Genomic DNA, 21179 nt, shown 5'->3' on the forward strand with positions numbered 1-21179 from the left:
CCTGTCCGTTGTGTGTAAGGGCGCGCACGCGTGTGTGCTCAACATTTGCGGCGCTGCGGAATGTACCTGCAGGCTGTGTGTGTGTGTGTGTGTGTGTGTGTGTGTGTGTGTGTGTGTGTGTGTGTGTGTGTGTGTGTGTGTGTGTGTCTACCTTTTGTGTCAGGGCGTGTTCAGAGGAGGATCTGCCTCTGAGCGCACACTCACAACCTGTTGGTACATCACACATACACACACACTCTCACACACACACACACACACACACACACACACTGGTCGGGAGCAGTGTACCTGCCCTCAGCAGCTCTCATGCTCCGCGGCGGGCGGCTGCCGGCGGACTCTTCCCCGGGGAGCGGGACTCGCACTCGGACGCGGTGACGGACGTAGCGGGGCCGCGGACCACCGAGGACCGGCTGGACACTGGAGGCTGAAGGCTGGAGACCGGAGACCGGAGACCACAGCGGCTTGGAGCGACCACCGCCAGCGGCTCGGGGCACCATGAGCAGGAAGACGCGGCGCTGGATCCTGCACTTTCTCCTGTGCCTGGGGGTCGTGTACCTGAAGATCGGGTGAGTAGGAGCCGGTCAGTAACAGACCAGTAAGCCACTACTTTTGGAACAGGGACCCAATCTGGAGGGTTTTTCACTTCACGCGTCTGATTAGTTAAAATTCGTGTCTGCGGATCAGGAGGTCGCTGGTTCGAGTCCCGCTGTAGACACGAGGCTCGCTGCTTTTTTTTTTTTTTTTTAATTCTTCTTTATATATAAATAAGATACACTTCAGTAGTGTTGTGGTACTTCATAAAAAAAAGATCTTCATATTTTTCCATGTTTCTTTTTCATTTCTGTGAATCTATTTGTGTGTCCCTAGTTGTTCACCTTCATTTTTCTCCAGTATATCATGGATTTAAGACCATTTTTCCATCTTTCTCTGGACACTTTGCATCTATTAGTTGCTGTTTCGTTTGTCTATTGTCACTTTACACGTTTGCAGTTGTTTTGCACCCATTTCTTCATTTGTATGTCTGTGTGAGGGTTTTCTTTTTGCTGTCTTACACCAGTTTGTAGCTGTTCACGTCTTTGTGGTGATTTATCTCTTTTTGTGTGTTTTTAGTTTGGCAGTTTATCATTAATTTATTGTAATTTTCTGGGTCTTTGCATCTATTGATCACCATTTTCTGTCTTTTGTGTGTTTTTGTATTTCGATTTTGCAATTGTGCAGCAGTAAATTGTTGATCTGTGTATCCTTGTACTGATTTTTCATCTATAGTTGCATTTTTGCTGTTGTTTCCCATAATTTCCCTCTTTTTGTGTGTTTGTAGTTTGACATTGTATACCACAATATAATTGATTTATTGCAATGTTCTTGGTCTTTGCATCTACATTACCTCTCACTAGTGTCTGTCTGTGTGTTTGTATTTGTATCTGCTATTGTGCAGCAGTATATTGTTGGTCTGTGTGTCCTTGTGCAGATTTTGCATATATTTGTGTGTCTCTGTAGTGATTTTTCATATTGTTTTGGCAGTATATAAATTTGTGACCATTTGTGTTGAATTTTTGTTTGTCAGCTGTTAGTGGTGGTTTTGTTGCAGTTTCTAGTTGTTTTCTGGTAAACCTTCAAGACTGCCTGTGTGTGTGTGTGTTTGTCAGTTTACATTCTGTTCTAGTTAAGCTTTGTGTCCATGTGAAGATACAGCTTCTTTATTTGTTGTTGTCTTTTAGCCTCGAGTTTTTGTAGTGGTGTATATCTTTGTGTTCATTTCATGCTCCTATGTCATAGCTTTATGAATGTGGTTATTCTGTTATATATTTGGTGTTATTTTACAGGTTTTCAGATTGTTTAGTGTCAGTTTCTTGTAGTTATTCTTGTATTTAGTGTTATTTTGTGTCTTTGTGGTTTAGTAACACTTTATTGAGCTTCTTTGTAGGGATGTAGTATCGATTGGGTCATTTAGCATTATTTGTTGCTGTTTTTTGCATTTTTGTTGCCTTTTTACATTTAGTTATTTTGTTTGCTTTCGTAAATTTTGAGATCTTTGCATCTATCTGTAGTCATTTTAGTGTTTTTGTAGCTATTTCACACATTTTTTTAAATTGTTTAATGTGAAATTGTTTTGGTATTTGTCTTCATTTCGTCAGTCTTTATGCCTGTGGATGTGTTGTGATTTTGTGTTGAATCTCCATCTTTCTATAGTCATGTGGTGAGTGTATGGGCTCTGTATTTATTTGAACCTATTTGAGTACTGTTGTGTGTCTGTGTTGTTGTTCAGCACCCATTTGTATTTAAATTATTCAGCAAGTATGTTTGTATTTAGTGTTGTTTGTCATCATTACACCCAATTTGTGTTGTCAGTTTGTTGTTATTTTGCATCAGTTTGTTTTCCATCAATTTGTTGTGGTTTTAAATCAGATTGTTGTTGCTTTTGTGCCCGTTTATTGTTGTTTTGCATCAGAGGCCTGAGTACTACTACTACTACATACTATGAACCTGGATTTTCTCTTCTGGAGGTAATTTGAGGATTAACTCTGGGTTTTCCGAACTGAAATCACCATGGTAACTTACTCTGAACCTCTAACTTGCTGCAGAGCATGGCATGTTCTAGATAAGATCACAGTGAGTATAAAAGCTCCACCTCCTGACCAATCTGATGTCTTGGAAAATGACCTGCCCATTCTTGAAGATCCTGATTGATGCACGGATCATAGGAGGAGCTTAGAAGACAAAGAGTTTTCAGAACAATCTTTTTGACATATTAAAATAAATCCTTGTCACTGAGGCTTTGAAGGATGTTTTTGTTCTTGTTCTTGACTTTATCCAAGTCTGATCTGTAATTATGAGGTTAATAATCATGGTCACGCAGACAGAACTACAGAAACATGAAGTTATGGAACGCACAACTATTCCTGTCATCACAGTAAGGAAGTTGTCCTTCTGTTTTAGTTCTTTTGTAGTTGTTTTGTGTGTAATTGTTGTTGAACCTTGTTTTATTGTGTTTTAATGTGTGTTTGTATTAAACCTGTTTCTTTTCTTGGTTCTTTGAGACGTGTTGTTTTTGAGACTACAGTTATTTCACATGTTTGTTTGTCAGATTTCTGTGTTTTGGGGTTTATTTAATTGTCCTGTTGTCATTGTTTTGCACCTCTTTGTGGATTTGTACTTTAGCTGTGTGAGTTCATGTGTTTGTGCGTGGTTGTTTTTCAGGTGTTAGCAGTAGCTTTGCTGGTTGTAGAGTCTAAAGACTGTGATGTCACTGCAGGGGTCTCTCCTCGGTGGCGGCGTTGGGCGCCAGCATCATCTGTAACAAGATCCCCGGCCTGGCCCCCCGTCAGCGGACCATTTGTCAGAGCCGGCCAGACGCCATCATCGTGATCGGGGAGGGCGTCCAGAGGGCCATCAACGAGTGTCAGTTCCAATTCCGACATGGCCGCTGGAACTGCTCGGCGCTGGGAGAGAGGACTGCCTTCGGACGGGAGCTCAAAGTGGGTACGTGAGCATCGAACCGGGGACCTGGGGACAGGACGGGCGCGTTAGACCACAGAGCTTCTGAGAGGGAAGTAACTATACTTCAGACTGACTACGTTAAAGCAACTATACTTCAAAGTAACATTACTCCAGAGTAACTATACTTCAGCATGGGTACGCAAGCATTGAACCAGGTACCCGTAAACAGGACGGACCTGCTAGATCACAGCCCTGTACTCTGTAATCTTAGGGGGAGAGTAACTACTTTACAGCACTATATTTTGATATGCAGATGTATACATCTGTATACAACTATACACCTTTTATTTTGACAGAAATATGTATTATTTACACTTTTTATTTGGAAGAAAATTGGATGATTTAAACCTCTTATTTTGACACTTATATTTAGTTTTTACTGCTCTTATATTGAAAATAACATCTAATATTAGCTCTTTTTATTTTGCCACAAATATCTTATTTTTAAATCAAATTTAAGTCCTGATATTGGACCACTACTTTGTAGGTTTGGTCTCATTGACTTTTTCTTTGCTATCTTATACAGGAGCCCCCGGCTAGCTCAGTTGGTAGAGCGAGACATTTGGAATCTCAAGGTAGTGGGGCCATGTCCCGTGCCATGGGCTCACCACCCACAGGAAAGGTTCTTAATTGGTGCATTGTGATCAACCTGAAAACAGATAAGCAGGAGAAAATGGATGGATGGATCTTACAAAGGAATTTTTTCATTTGTCATATTTTACAGAAATGCACAAATATTCATAGTTTATTTTACCCCTTTAAGTGGATTTCAAACAATTTGCTTTGGTATTTTCACCATAGAAAACAAGAAAAATGGATAAAGCTGTAGTTTATTTCCACTGCCTGCTGAAAAATAAGCCCAGTATTTGTTGAAAATGACGACAAAATGTCCAGAAATAGTCTGAGGATGGTTCCCTCAGAGGTGCTCGACCTTTGACCTGCGACAGATGTGTGTGATGGGTGGGAACTGTATGGACGGAGGCTGCGGGCGATGTTCGTCCTGAAGTCGACGTCGAGGAAATCCTCATGTCCTCGTCTGACCAGTTCTCAGAGAAACTCATGAAAACTTCCAGCAGTGAGGTGGAAAGAAAGAAAACTCGTCTTTTCACTTATGTTGACAAAACTAGTTGCAAAGTAATTTATTACTGTAATACCTTTTTTTTTTTTTTACTTTGGACAGTAACAGATAGTAACTGATTACAGTTCCTGAAACTAAAGTAACTTGGCGGTTCATTTTCTCGTCCTTGTGAACAGTTTCAGAGCTGCTGCAGGTCTGTTACTCTTCCACTGAACTGTTTATTGTAATGTCTGATGATTCCTGAACTAACCTGAGAGGTGTCCCTATCAGTAGCATTAGCAGTAGCATTAGCCTGCATCCACAAACAAAGGCCCTTCAATGTGCATGTGCTGAAATCCGCGTTTGAAGCTCATTTATTTTTAGACAGGAAGTGATTGGACAGGGTGCTGAAACCACCAAAATAAGAGCGGTGCGTCCTGGTGGAGTTCCAGACTTCGTTGTCTGTTTCAGAGTTTGAGGATTAAAGTGAAGCTGGACGAAGGAGACGTGAGTGAGCCTCCTGACCTGGTTGTGTTTCATGTCATGCTGCCGGTCAACAGCTGCAGGAGGAACACGCCACGTTAACACTTCATGTGTGTTTAGAAGTCCCCTGCTCCTTCTCCTCTTCATCCTCCTGCACCTTCTCTTCCTCTGTCTCTGTCTCTTCCTCTCCTTCTCTTCCTCATCTCCTCTCCTTCTTCTCCGCCTTCTCCTCTTCCTCTTCCTAATCTCCTCTCCTTCTTCACCTCCTCTCCCTGTCCCCCTTTTCTCCTCTTCCTATCCCCCTCTCATCCTTCTTCTCTGCCCTCTCCTCCTTTTCCTCTTCCTCCTCCTCACCTCCTCTCCTCTGCTTCCTCCTCCTACTCTCCCCTCTCCTCCTTCTCTTCCACCTCTTCCTTCTCCCCTCCTCCCCTTCTCTTCCCCTCATTCTCTTCCTCCCCCCACCCCTTTTCCCTCACCCTCTACTTCTTCTCTCTTCCTCCTCCTCCATCATGTCCAGCTTCCTTCATCCTGTCTTCATGCATTGATCTTCAGCTGCTTGGAAGCAGACATGGAGGATTTAGAGGTTTGACCAGGTCGTAGCAGAAGATCTGGACCGTCGCTCCTTTGTTCAGCCTCAGCCGGCTGGAACGCCGATAACTGGCAGAGGCTGTAAACGCTGGCTCAGACGCTGGACAGGAATTTGGCATCGGGGCCGAGTCTCCTCCACAGCTAACCGATGTTGCGCTAACCAGCTGGCTGCTGGCTGCAGACTTCTGGGGAGAACGACACATTAAGTGAAACACAATCGTCTAACAAGCACTTCAGTGAGATATCGGGGCTTCTGTTTGGACCCTGCATCCTGGATATCCTGAATGAAAGCCTCAAACAGCTTTTTTGAGCTGTAGCTCATTGGAAATATAAGTTTTCGTAACATGTCTTCAGGTTTTTGAGCAGCTTTCTGCATGATTCTGATTAAAAAGTAGATTTGATTAAGAAAATCTTCCAAAATATTCACATTGTTATGTTTGAGTTTTCAAACATAACTATCTTAAGAAGGAATTTGTAATCTAATTTCAAGCAGATATTAGTTTTATATTTACAGTAATGTCAATATTATTGAAATTGAAAATATAAAAAAACACTAAAAATGCATCAAGATTTGAACATTAGAAAACTAAGCGGCTCCACACCAGCAGAACAAATGCTTTAATAAAAAACATTATGATACAGACAGGCCTTTATTATTAATAACTTGCTCTTATTGAGCATTAAAACCAGCTATTTATTTCACGATATGTCTAAATAGCTGTCATTCTCTATTTCTAACAGATATTTAGTTTATTGGATTCTGTCTCTATTTTGTTAACTATTGGTTTCTGTTGTTCATTTGAATCCCACTTTGTGGACATCATTCCACCCACCTATGATTTTAAAACAAACAACTTGAGGTAACAGCGGCTGAAAACACATTTACCAAGATGTTACGTCTCCTGCTGCTCACATACAGACACGACTTCAAGCTCACTTTCTTGTACATATTAAAACAGCACCGTGCAGGAGCCAAATTACTCTTTATACCTGGAGAAAAGCTGTGAATGCTTCAATCTGTAAGCTTGCTGCCTTCTGGCTGTACATAATTCAGCTGAATGCATCACAGTGTAACAGTATTATATCTAAAAGCTATGAATATTGTAAGTGAAGCAGCGGTTTCATGTTTTACTTCCCTCCTTATGTCTCTTGCAGCAGACGTCACTCTGCACAGATTGCTGATCACTCTGAACATCAACAGCCTTTCACCTGTTGTCATGCACATCATTACCAAATGTACATAGAAGTAAAGCTCCTTCATGAACACTCTTCTTTCTACTCCTCATGTGTATTGAACAGAAACCGTCTCTACTATTAAGAATACTCAGGATTTGCTCCATAAATCCTTCCTGCTGAGTCCAAGTGGGAACTCATTGACAGTTTGGGCTCCATTTACACAACAACAAAAACAAGTGTAACTGCAAAACTTTCATCATGTTTGAGGGGTTCGTTTACATGACAGTGATGCTCAGAGTCCCTGCAACTTAAAAATAGCAGCTCCCAAGGTGAAACTTTTGTTTCACACTCCCAATTACCTCCTGCAAAGACAGCCGGAGGCTACAGGGCGCTGTTATGGTGCACCTCCACCACGGTAAATAGTTCTTTGGTTCATGCGCGAGTAGCAAACGTGGCGGCCTCCGTAGTGGCATGACATATTCTACCTTTATCATCCATATTGGAGATTCAGCCCTAATAGCGTCCAATTAATCAACTATCCATACAAATGTTGGCTATTCTCCATTGTTTCCGCATTTATTGCATATTGTTCTCTGCACACATGTATGCATGGTTTCATCACAAAAACAAGCAACAGCGCCCTCTCGTACTAACTCGCATACTAACTACATCATTGTCAGCGTCTCTGCCTTTGACATGTAAACCAGAAACTTTTCTGAAATGAATGAGGCGTTGCCACTTAGATTGTTGTCGTGTAAACGAAGCCAGAGAGAGCAAACGATCATCGATAGCAGACAAAAAGACATCACTGTCCCCTACAACTCCCTGTTGTTCTTCTGGTTTGACCAGAATCTCTCCAGAGGGTCCTGGTCCGACTTCAGGGTCTCCTCCTGGATTGGACCGCTTTTTCGGTCGGTTACCATAGGTGAGGATGAGGATGAAGAACGACCAGTAAACCCAACAGTCTGCTGCCATGATGGATTCCTCTCCTCCCATCTGTCGTGAATAAGTCCTCAAGATGCCTGAACCCCACCCAAACCCAACCCACCCCTGAAGAGGAAATGACATCCTTTGCTCCGACAGAACCACTGAGTCAGATTTGGAGGCGCTGTTCTTCGTTCTGACTTGGTGGAGAGATGTTTCAGCAAAAGTTGGACGGCTTCACAGGATTGCACTGAAAGGACAATATCATCTACTAAAAGCAGAGGCACAAACTTCTCAAACCCCCAACACGATGCCCTGCCGGTCTCAACAACCTGTCCATAAGGAGTCAAACACCTTGAACGAGTCTGACTTGATACTGAGTATACAGACAGAATAGATAGCTCCTGTACATTTTTTCTCTGATTATGTTTTACCTCCAATATCTCTAAGAAGTCAACATAGCCAAAGCTCATTTTCCATCAATATGGCCAACTCACAAACTTGCCCACGTTGAAGTTGTATGTTCAGGTTAGTGCCCTACTGTCTTCACCCTGCAGCTGGTCCAGATGACTTTGTCCTGTACTGACGAATTAAAGTGAGTCTCTGTGTCTTGGCCCAAAATTGACAACGGTCATGTACAAAGGAGAGCTGTGACCTTAAAAGTCTGTGAAGCCTGTGCGACAGTTTGATTGTCGAACATGATTAGTTTATTGAAAAGTTCTGGACTATTTCCACATGTGCTCCAGCGGGAGTTATCTCCATTTTAATTAAAAAACGCAGCAGTCGAAGCTGAAGCGCTCAGATTTATGGAGTGGAAATCCATCCGTGTAGGGAGGCGGTGCGTGCTGCTCAGATCCACCTCAGCTGGGTGGATCCCGATGGGATTTCAGCCAAATCTGGCGCTGAAACACTCTTATCTCCTTACGAATCGTCTCACAAATACATGTTTACCGTCTGTGTAAAGGGGTTGATTTGTGTGTGAAAAGTGAACCTGATACGAAGCCTGATCACAACACAATGAAAGCACGGTTGCTCTACTCCTGCAGACTGCTCCGTCTCATTCGGAGCGCCCTCCTCGGCTTTATCTGCTTAAACAAGCCTGATTGATGATTTGTGTTTGGCTCAGCTCGTGCATTTCATGATACGCTGTGAGCCAGCTATGCCAGGCATGTGAGGAGGCCTGACAGTGCCTGAAATAGTGAATCCTGTTTTCTATGATGACTAAAAAAATGTTTTTCTTTTTTTCTTTTCGCTAAAGGCAGTAAGGAGGCCGCCTTCACGTACGCCATAATCGCTGCCGGGGTGGCCCATGCAGTCACCGCCGCATGCACGCAGGGCAGCCTGAGCGGCTGCGGGTGCGACAAAGAGAAGCAGGGCTTCTACAACCAGGAGAAGGGCTGGAAGTGGGGGGGCTGCTCTGCGGACCTCCACTATGGCCTGGGTTTCTCCAAGGTGTTCGTGGATGCACGGGAGATTAAGCAGAACGCCAGGACGCTCATGAACCTGCACAACAACGAAGTGGGACGCCGGGTATGTTCTGCAAGTTTGGTACAATTGAAATTCGATTTGAAGGCATTCTTAAAGATGTAAAGGTGAAGGCCTCCAGGCCAAACACAATACAGTTCAGTTCACCTCTCGTTTTATCAGATCAATCCAGCAAATGAAACAACAAATACTGAAACTTCATTTCTCTTTAGCTAGTCTTTTCTGGTGTGTGTGACTGAGGGATTCCTGTTTAGTATCGTCTTGTTGAGACTCTTTTATACTTTTTATGAGCATTGTCCACTTGTGAAACTGCTTCAAAAAACTAACCCTAACCCTAGCACTGTGAAGTTTGCAGTGTGACGTTTCTCTAATACCTCAACACCATGCAGGGTAATAACCCCTCCCTCGGTTAGTGGATACTCAGTTTCAGCCTTCAACAGGCAGATGAGCTCTGCCCTCCCTCTAAAATTACCGTGCACCATTTTTTCTCCTCACAATTGCTACCGGAACACAGACAGACATGGAGTAGGCGTGGCCAGATGCAGCTCATTAGCATATAAAGGTACAGACACAGAAACAGCCTGTCCTCAATAGATACACTCGAGGGACTTTTAGACTTCAGGACTGATGCTGGATTTTGGGAAATACACTTCGAGTACAATGTTGTTGGACCTCTGACACAGATGTGAAATAGTTGAAAAACTATATAATGTGGGACCTTTAAAATGGAACATCCCAGCAGCTGCCAAGACCTTGTGTCCAACCTACGAATGATGGACAGGTTAGGTACTGAAAGAATCACCTGCTTGCAGCTGTGGATTATTTTGTAGAGTGGTCGTCTCTCAATAGGAAGATTGCAGGTTTGATTGTCCACATGCTGAAGTGTCCTTGAGCAAGACACCGCACCCCAAATGGCTGCAAATAGATGGACTGTGTGCCTTAGGTGGCAGCAGCCTATATGGTCTGTTTGTGTGTGTGTGAATGTAATTAACGCTCAAGTGGTGGAAAAGTGCTCTATAAATCACATCCATTCATCATTTGATCCTTGAGGGACAATCCTGTTTCTATGCTCTCCTGTGGCCTTTCTGAGTATTTTGTATTTTTGAGATCTTTAAGAACGAAACGCCTTTAAAGGGGCGACTTGATGGAGTGTATTCATTGTGGTTGTGACAGATTGATATCAGTTTTAAAGAACCGTTGATGTTATTTTTGCTCTTCTTGACATCTGCTGTGTTATTTGAAGTAAAGGTAGGTTGAGTCCTATTAGTTTCAGGAATAATACTTGTTTTTTTCATCGCTTCACCGATTGAGTGACTTTCATAATTCTGTAAGAACGGTTGAAAAGGTGGTGCCATTGTGGTGTCAATCATAGGCACAGGCACAACTTAAAACATTGATTTCTGTTATCAGGTGGTTGAGTATTGAAATACTACTTGTAATGAATGCAAACACTTACACAAATGAAGTTATTGTGCTTGTGCTTTGAGACGGGCTCTTCCAAATGACAGTGCTCTTTCTCTTGGCCCGAAGTTAACCGGCTCTGTTTTTCATGTGCATCTGTAGTTTTCAGCAGCAGCGTTTGATGCAGAGCTGTTGGTTGACTTTGGTGTTTTGGTCATTTTTCCTTGAGTTTGACCCTGTTGCCACCAGGTAGAACTAATTAATGCTGTCCATTGTTTTATTTTCAAAATTTGATTATTGCAGAATGTTTGTGATTTAATCTCAATTCAGCATGCTTTTCATGATTGAAATTCAGTCCTTTGAATTTGCAGAAAACATAATTTATCACAGGTCAGTCTGCCTCTTGCAATATGTTTTTGACTCACGTTGGTATTGTGATATTGATACATTTGCGATCCATCCATCCGGCCATCCGTCCGTCTATCCATCCATCCATCTTCTATACAATTTATATTCTGTTCAGGTTCTGTCCGTAAGTCCACGATGAATTAAAAAACAGCCACTGACGACCTGCCTTGCACTGAGAGAACCTGGGTTTGTTTCTATGGTCTTTCTATGTGGAGTTTGCATGTTTTCCAAGTGCCTGTATGGGGTTTTTCTCCTGCTTCAATCCAAACACATCCTTGTTGTGTTAATGTTGGATTATGTGTCTCTGTATTGATCCTGTGAAGGACTGTGAACTGTACACTGCTCTTTCACACTACTAGTCTGGTAGACTCCAGCTCGGTTTAGTCCAAAGCTTGAACGGACGGATGGACGGATGGATATTTTATTATTAAAGAGAGAAAATCCAATTTTTAGCAGCCCAAAAACAACAACAAAAAAGAACAAGACGAACAGTAACTAACACTAAAGGTTAGTATCCACTCCCAAAAACACTTCTAGTTTTAAAATCTGTAGATATAATTACCCAAACCAGCAGGGAATCATTTGATTAATTCGATTAAGCTTCATTACACAGTCCAAACAGACCTCCTCAGAAGGGATGGGATCTGATACTTTAGGTGCTTGTATTTCGACTTTTCTTTCTGTTTGATGATCTGTGACTTCATAAATTTGGCTGAAGACATCCGCATAACAACACAATGTGAGCACATGATTGTGATAAATAGGTGCTGCAGGATGCTGAGTGCCATCAGTGCAATCGAAGACGTTCAGAGACATTAAATCCAGACGTGATGGTGGTGTGACGGCGTACTCGGGGTATCACGACAATCTCGCAGGGCATTAGCCAGAGTGATGTTGTTTACCAGCAAACTAAAGGACAGATCAATAGAGACTGCTGCAATAACCTCAAAATGACCCCACAAGGAAAAACATTGGTGGAGAAGCAAGAAGCCACATCTTTGTATTGGCTCTTTGTTTGGGAGAGAAGTCGGAACAACACAAATAAATAAAGCACGATGAGAAATCACTGCTGTTTTTCTGCTTTTGCACCAACAGCAATCATATTTCAGAACCACTGTGTTCCGCCGATGCTGACCCAGTCATTGGATTCAGGTTTGTTGGAGCACAGAGACACTTGAAATGTGAAGCCCAGTGAAACTGTAGGACCTTGTTGGAACAATCGGTCATCCGGGCTTTAGTTTAGGTGTGCGTTGGTGATTGAGGCCACTGCTTTGAGTTGAATTCACCAGAGAAGGTTTTGTACTTTTCTTTATTACCTTCCAACTTCTCATTAGTGCTTAGTGTCCATTTGGCTTCGGATTGTCCATATGTTCATCCTGTCCTCTCCTATTGATGCAATTTGTTTGGAACAACCGGACAAATGGTTCACATGTCCACGTAAACAAGAACTGGTTGTTGGGGTCCAGTTCTCATTGGTTACACGGGTGCAGTATGGATCCATAGTTACTGCTAACACAGGGGTGGGGAACCCTGGTCCTCAAGAGCCGCAGTCCTGCACGTTTTCAATGTGTCCTCGCATCAACACAGCTGACAGCAATTATTGGCTCGTTATCAAGCTTTCTGCAGGGTTCATCATGATAACTCAGGTGTGTTTGAGCAGGGAGACATGGAAAACAGGCAGGACTGCGGCTCTTGAGGACCAGGGTTCCCTACCCCTGTGCTAACAGATGCATCTGCAGTCTGAGCTCCATGAGTGAAAAACCCAACAAAAAAAGAAGACTACTTAATGAAACACATTTGTGAACACTTTGTTCTAGCAGACGACCTAGTGTGTCGAGCAGAATGGTTCCTTCTGGTGTGGAGTCTACATGTTCTCCCTGTACCGGATCTACTCTGATTATTCTGCCTTTTCTTGAAAGCTTACCTGCTGTTGTTTTGATGCTTTGATATTTGTCTCTTTAGATGAAATGGAAACAGATGTTGTTTGGATTCCTACACAGTGATTGTGAGGCGTCAGGTTTATTGTCCTATAACTTCACATGCATATCTGCAGGCTTTGAGCTCCTCCGACACACAATCAACTGACTTCTTGAACGCCTCCAGTGTTGGCTCTAAGCAGACATCTTTTCTGCTCCATATCTAAGTTTGGATGGTCACCTTTAATCATCACCAGACAGAGATGGATGTGATAGATTCCCCACAGCTGTCAAGTTACCACCACCACCACCGTAGCAGGGTCTTGCTCCCAGCATGCATTATTAAAAGTAACCATGGGCAGGATGGGTTAAATGCTGAGAGGTAATTTCCCTGAAGATGAACATAAACCCAATTTGAAACCACAAAAGCCTCTAAATACTATCAGATAGATGTGTATATCAAAGTAAACACCAAGAAGCATGCTTGTACATGAGTCACTGTCAGCATTTCTTCAGTTGGATTGAAGTTAAACGCAGACATTATGCAGTCAGAGCAGCACTGATGCTAACTAGCATTAGCAACCCCACCTGGCCTTGTGAATGTGTTGTGTTTTACAACTGTGTTGTTTTCCTGTTTCTTTCTCCATGTTAGAGGTGAAGAGGTCAAAGTTCACATGACCAACATTTTATTTTTCTCAATATAATATAAGAAATCAGACTAACACAGCTAACGTTTACACTCTGACGCTGTGTGGTGGGCTTTATTCACATTCAGAATTAACTGACACACAATCCCACACAAACTACTACTAAGTAACATAATAAATATGTTGATTTGTGGGAAAATCTCACCTGTCCTAAGGGAGATCATGCAAATCCCACAAAGAGAAGCCCAGGACTGGAATCAAACCTTTGTTCTGTTTTTTTTGGCTTGAAGGTAAAAGAGCTAACCACTAAACCACTGTGCAGCCCCCCAGTAATCCTCCAAAATAAAATGCAGCGAAAATCTTGGATAACAGTCGTTTGACAGGATTTGAGAAAATTCTGTTCTCATGTTGTTGAATGTTTTTTCCAAAAGAAAGCTCTAAATACTTCTTTACAGATTTTAATTGCATCCATTTACGAGCACAGGCAGCAGTTTGGGCAAATTATTGTGCAATCCAACCATTAATTCCTGTTAGAGTTCCTGCACATCACATCATGTTGTAATGAAACCTTGTGGTAAAAGGTAGAAAATCCCAGCTTAACCTGTGTTTCATTCAATGAAAAAAACTCCCGTGCAGCTTTCCGTCAGAGGAATCTTCCTAAAATATTGTTGTCGACCGACCTTAAGTCAAATTTTGGAGTGGAAAAAGCCACTGTGGTGTCAGTCTGTGCGTGAATCTTTTAATAAGCGATACTTCTGTAATTGTTGTAGCAAAACTTTCATGTTTAATTGGAGATGATGTCTGTTTTTTTTTGGTGTGCGAGTCATTTGAGGAAAAGAAGACGGGAGGCTTTCGGGGAGTTCTGTTAGACAAACAGTGGCAGCTTCGTGGAGTCTTCAGCTCGCTGAACTCCGTCAATTAAACGCTTGCCTGGTGTTGGGGGGAGGGGGGGGGGGCATGACCAAGCTAAGCCATATGCAACCAAGGCTTTCCACAATTACCCTGCGAGACTCCAGAAAGTCTGAGGCCACATCAGAGCGGAATAATTAAAAAGCAGGGTGAGGCTCCAAATGCCAGCGAGGGTTCCTGCCCCGCCAGGAGGCAGGAGGGTGAAAGCTGATGTCATTCAGCCTGAGGCGTGGCAAAGAACGCCGCCGAAATGTTCAACACCTCATCCAATCCTGAAAAAGGCTTTTCACATGCTGCTCAAACCTGGACATGAGTCCTGTCTCGGCCTAAACTCATGTAGCTCTGGTCTCACTTTAAAGTTTGTCCGTAGATCATAAACATATTACAGAACAAACCTGCTGGGCGGAGCCTTCATGTAGAAGCAGCTCAGGACCTTTATACGTATTGGTTCAGATGATGTACTGGCTTTACCTTCAGTCTAGATCTCACTCGCTCTTGTTAGTCTTTTTAAGGTATTATTCAGTTGAAACGTTTGAAGTATGAATGCAGGTTTCTGAACTACGGTTCAGCTGATTGGCAATCGAAGGAATGAACAGCAATAGTTTTTCTTCTTGGTGATCGAGAGGAGGAGGAAAAACTTCCCTTACCTTGTGAGTCAGTTCAAACGAGTCGACAAATTAAACTTGTCTGAAAGACGACATGCAAACTGCAAGATTTTCAGTGTGTCTGAGGTGATAATTATCAAAACGTGACATTATTGAGTTCGGATGGGAATCGAAAAGCAGTTGTTGTTGTTGAGAACCGGTTCCTAGTGGTTCAATTCCTTGGAATCTTTGCAAATTTTGCAAACGATTCCCTTATCGATTCCAGTGAGCGCGAATGACGTCACCAACATCTGATGATGTCATTCACCAGTGAAGCCAGCAGGAAACACGGCGCCCAGGCGGCACACATGCTGGAAACTTTGGTTCCATTACAGGAGAAAAGACAACAGGGCAACTTGCAACGCTTGCAAAGTGGATATTTCATCAAAAGGAGGAAATACGACCAATATTCAGAAACATGAAAACAGCAGGACTGCACCAATTGTACTGAAAAACTTTGTTGCTCCAAAATATGAAATGATTAACTGGATCAAACCGAACCGAGGTTCAATGAGCACTTTTATATCTCAAACCTCCAAGTGAGAAAACAAATCTTCAACAACTTTATTCTGACTTTTTTCCTCAGCACTCCTTAGTGAAATAATGTCAGAGACGGCGGCATGCCGACCATCACACAGTCACAGTAGGGCTGGGCGATTTGGCCTAAAAAAAAGATTTGCAGATTTTTTAAAGAAAATTCGAGTTTCTAATAAATTTTCGATCATTTTTTTTCTCGAAGTACTTCAAAATGACTGCAGACATCAGATATATTGTCAAAAGTGCAACTTTATTGTGGCGATTGTCCTCAGAAGTAAAATGCATATTAAAAAAAATCCCAAAATGAAACTCAGGTTTAAGCAAAAGTGCAACAGCACAAGGAATGGTACAATGGAACGCAAGAAATACTGGAAAACTGTGGTGGGAATAAAACTCTAATTTGCAAAATAAAAATCGTTTTGACCTACAAATTCAATAAATCGATTAAATCGATTTTTTGCCCAGCCCTAAGTCACAGAACAATTCTCCATTACTCTGGGTTGTGCCCGCTGATCAAATCGGGTATGGACGATCCTTCAGGGTGCTGATTGTAGGATCTGATTAGACTGCAATCTGAGCCGTGCTCCATGAAAGTGAGTGGACAGTGAATCTTTTGCGGTTCAGTGCAGCAGATTTCTGGTGTTGGTTGTTCCCTGGACATCATTTTCTGAAGCTTTTTTGACAAATCTTAACTCAATGGCGTTAAACACATTGTATTTCTGAAGCAACCTACAATTTAAGGTTTTTGTTTGGATTGTAGATAGCTGGGTAACACCAAAACCTTCTATTTGCATGTTTTGACCCTTGAGAGCAGAGGATGTTAAAAATGAAAAATGTTTTTTCAGGTTTTGTAAGAAGATATTGCATCATATTTCCATGTACTCACATTCCTGCAGTGAAACAAATGGAGAACAGGTACCGTGAATTCTGGACTTTTGAGCACACCTGAATATGAACTGCACCCACCAGATTTAAAAAGAGAAAAGTGTCCTTGCCTAGTAGTATAATTAAAGCTAAAGCTATATAGCGATATGTTAATGTCACGATGGTGAAATATTTGCGATATATTGCGCAGCCTGATTGTTTGGACATTTTCTGTTGGTAGAATTTGCAGATCATCTTAAATAGTTTTTTTCTGCTTTGGAACCACAGAACAAGTGTGGGCGTAGTCTTAGATATGACTGATAAAGTTAACTTGCACCGCTCCATCCAGTGTGGAATACAAACATCTGACACCAGGTTCTCAGAATATCTTCAGGAAAGTTTACAATGTAAATTTTTCTCACAAGCATTTTTGTTTGTTTATTTCATTTAATGAAGTCTCTCCTCGCTTGTATAGCTGAAGATTCCAGGCGGTTTTCGGATGAATCTGTGAAAAAATATAAAACGATAATAAACTGACATGTCAATAACTGAAATACTATCTATTCATCTCGCCGAGATTTTTGTTCTGCATCTTGCTTATGTGCCTCTCATGAATAAAACACAACAAATTAAGTATTGTCCTGAAGAATCTTGGAGTAAACTTGCTCTGATTTGATGGATTGTTGCCCTGCCATAAAGGTTGTAGACCTCTGGCCTAGTTTGTTTTTCCTTCATGCGTTTAGACACTGGTAAAAGAAGAAGTTTCAGGTCATAGGTGTGGAACATCTTCTCATAGCCAGCAGCCATTTATTGCCTTTCAATCACGATACAGTGGATTGAAGTCTTCCAGTCTTTTCCAGGCCTGCAGGTAGACTGTGTAAGTTGTTCCACGAGTGTGCTTTGCAGCTCATCCCGTCTTTTAAAGAATGGCACAAACGTAGCCAGTAGCCATAGGGTGACATACTGTAGGAGCTCCGAGAGCTCAGGAATGCTTCATTCATCTGGAATGTCAGAAAACTTTTGTCTCAACCTGTTGAACTATTCATGCAATATGTTTGACTGAGTATTTAGGGGAGCTTCCTCAGCCGCTCATTACAGAGAGACAGCCACAAATAAATTCCTGAAAAAAGTTTTTTTCTTCTTCTTTAGGAGAATCCAGAGTAAACAGACTTAATGGATCATGAATGTACCATCTTACTAAATTTGTCAAAGAAATCAAGTTGTCTGCAGTGCAAAGTGTCTGGTTGAGGTTTGAACGACTGTCCTGAGGGCGTTCAGTTTGACCGCTTTTTTCTTGGGACTCAAGTAGATCTTGTCTTTTAGTCTGAAAGAACCTGCTTTTTATGTCTTCTTGAGAATAGATCTGTCTATCTGAGCACTTATAGCTCAGTTTGAAGCTTTAGGTATAACTTGTTGGTACTTCAGAACGGTCTTATTTCTTGGGGTCATAGATTGAAAGGTTCCGGACAAGTTCCCCAGAGGTCTTTGTCCATGTTGACACATTAACTTTGCACAGTTGCTGCAGATTTGTGGAGTGAACATCGATGATGTGAATGTCTCATTCCTTCATCTCGCAAATGACCTAGATCTGTGACTGTGGAGGTCTGTAGAGTCCAGAGACCTCATCGCCATGTTTGAGAAATCTGTTTAAGATGGTTTGATCACTTTGGCCTAAAAAGATGGACATCCTCAGGTAGACTGTGGAGTTTCAACCTGCTGTTCACACGAGGAAGAAGAAAATGTCGTCCAGAGCTGCTGTGACACATAGCAGGATGAATACAAGCTTTCATGGTGTTTTCACCCGATTTTGAACATGGCAGCAGAAATTCCTTCTCTGGTCCAGTCCTGGTGGAGACTCATCAGACCGTCGTCGTCTCTGGTCCAGTCCTGGTGGAGACTCATAAGACCGTCTCTGGTCCAGTCCTGGTATTCCTGTGTGAAGTGTAGCGTCAGTTTCCTACAGGGAGATCCAGTGTGGTCTTCATCAGTTGTTGGAGAAGCTCCTAGATGTTTTTTCTGCTCACTGCAGGATGGAACCAGAGGTTCTTTGACTTCCTGTTGTCCTTCTCTCAGTCTGTCCATTCTCCTCTGACCTCTATCTGTCCGAGAGAGCTGCTGCTCACTGGAGATCTACTCTGGTTCTCTCTGTTCTCAGTGAGCCCTGGAAATAGTTTTGTATGGTTGTTGACCAACAGTTAGATCACGTTTCTTCACCATCCTCATCTTCACTTTGCATTCATGATAAAATACTGCAATGTGATGAACTGATCACTTTTAGCATTAGGGAGTGGGTCAACAGGTATGCCTAATAAAGCGGCCGGCGAGAGTACTTTACATACATTACTTTCAATGGTAAATTAGTCAGCTCGGCTGCTCATCCCACAAATGCATGTTCCTTTTAAAACTATTTCACAAGGAAATGGTGTAAGTTTGTTATTGACAAGATGCAGGAATAATCTACCAAACACAAATTCCCTCATATCTTATTTTACGAGCTTAGTTTATTTTCTGCACCATATAGTGGTAACAAGATTGAGATGAACAATGTCTGAAACGTTCAGGAATTACTAAACATGAAAACATGTCATGTGTATTATTACCTTCGCCATGAAAGTTGGGGTGGAAGGTTATGTTGTCTGCCTGTATTTTTTCATTGGTTCGTATTGTAATATGTATGTATTTGATTAACTTTTCACAAAAAACATTAACCCGAATTGCATGAAATTTCCAGGGATGATTTGTCACAATTGAAGGACTAATCGAATAGATTTTGGGATGTTAAAGGCTAATCGTTTCAGTGTAATTCCCAAAAAACTGATAAAATGTCCTATACAAAGTGGATAGGAGAGGCATTTCATGGAGGCTCAAAGAAGATCAGCATCTGTTGCCATGGAGATGCTCAGTTTTTCACACAGTGATGTTGCTACCTGACAGGCTAGCCGGCATCAATATGAGCTACTGGCTAACATGCTAGTGATGCCAACTCGGGTCAGCTAACAGATGTGGCGAAGGAACCGAGTGCCTGTTCTAGTTTTCATATGAGAGTAGATTCAGAGTGTAGTTGTGTATCATCAGAGGTGTTGATTTGAGACTCCTGCCTCTTCGTCCCGCAGGTCCTGGAGAAGGGAATGCGTCTGGAGTGTAAGTGCCACGGTGTCTCCGGCTCCTGCACCACCAAGACCTGCTGGACGACGCTGCCCAAGTTCCGCCAGCTGGGCTTCATGCTGAAGGACAAGTACAACCAGGCCGTGCATGTGGAGCCGGTGCGCGCCAGCCGCAACAAGCGCCCCACCTTCCTGAAGATCAAGAAGCCCGACTCCTACCGTAAGCCCATGGACACGGAGCTGGTCTACATCGAGCGCTCGCCCAACTACTGCGAGGCGGATACCAGGACGGGCAGCGTGGGCACGCAGGGCCGACTGTGCAACCGCACGGCGCTGCAGCCCAACACCTGCGATCTGATGTGCTGTGGCCGCGGATACAACACGCACCAGTACTCCCGCGTGTGGCAGTGCAACTGCAAGTTCCTGTGGTGCTGCTATGTCAAGTGCAACACCTGCAGCGAGAGGACAGAGGTGTACACCTGTAAATAGACCTATTTATTGGTTTTGACATCACAGTACGACAGCGTAATGATGCCAATGGACATCCGCCGCGACACTGGACACAGCTTCATCGCTTCAGAGTGATTCAGCCTCTAACTTCAGAGCGTGACAGACTGATTTGTCTATGTGTGTGTGCGTTTTTTTTTTATGTAGACTAATAATTTATTTGATGAGAAAACTACTGATTGTTTTAAGAATTCACTGACTGCATCACGTTTGAACTCGGTGTGTTTTTTGGATAAAACACATTGAGCGTGCTTAAAAGCAGAATTTATCTTCTCAGATCTTTTTGATTGTGAAACAACTTAAACACTGGAGATGAAACCTTTCGGACCCTGCAGCTTTCAGGCTTTCAATACTTTGACACGTTCGGGCCACATTAGGAAATTTGAAATATCAGGAGGAGGATTTAGTTAAACGAAAACGTTCAAGAAAACAGTTGTATTTGAATTTTTTATTCATAATTTTGACTTTATTTTAAAAAAGATACAGCAAATATGACATTATTATTACATAGTTGAACTATTATTTCACATTTTCACGTTATTCTATGGAATTCAATTATTTTTGAGAAATTTGACTAATTTCAGAAGTGTTTTTTTCCTATTTTGTTTATATTTTATATTTATAGTAATTTAAAAATGTGGCATATATATTTATATATATATATATATATATATATATATATATATATTTATATATATATAAATATATATACTTTTCACCATTTAAAAGATTTGTTATGGATTATGCTATGTTAATGGATTAATTTTGCAAGGTCAGCGGTATGTCTTACAGACTTCTCTTACCTTGAAGTCCATACATAGTCCAGGTCCTCCTCCTTTCATTTCCTCTCCATAATGTTGCCTTCGTATGTAACATCGCCTTGAACAAGCTGCAGAACGACATTGAACTACTGATGGTGCGCTGGGTATATTAGTATTGTTTGATTTTAGTTTATTTCACATTTAACTGCTAATTTGCTGCTCATCTTCTGGAAGGATGTTTCTTTTTCTTTAACCAAGCAGCCATATTGA

At 42.1% G+C, this 21179-nt stretch overlaps 1 protein-coding gene across 1 annotated transcript; it reads left to right on the forward strand.

Annotated features, from left to right (window-relative positions):
* The first annotated feature begins 266 nt into the window (after positions 1 to 266).
* On the forward strand, positions 267 to 20402 carry wnt7aa (wingless-type MMTV integration site family, member 7Aa). Its single transcript, XM_080462167.1, has 4 exons — positions 267 to 566; positions 3254 to 3480; positions 8985 to 9256; positions 19651 to 20402. The coding sequence occupies exons 1-4, from the start codon at positions 496 to 498 to the stop codon at positions 20128 to 20130; spliced, it is 1050 nt and encodes a 349-aa protein (XP_080318293.1). The 5' UTR covers positions 267 to 495; the 3' UTR covers positions 20131 to 20402.
* Positions 20403 to 21179: the final 777 nt, after the last annotated feature.

Source organism: Lipophrys pholis (genome assembly GCF_963383615.2).
Source record: "Lipophrys pholis genome assembly, chromosome: 4".
Taxonomy (NCBI): domain Eukaryota; kingdom Metazoa; phylum Chordata; class Actinopteri; order Blenniiformes; family Blenniidae; genus Lipophrys; species Lipophrys pholis.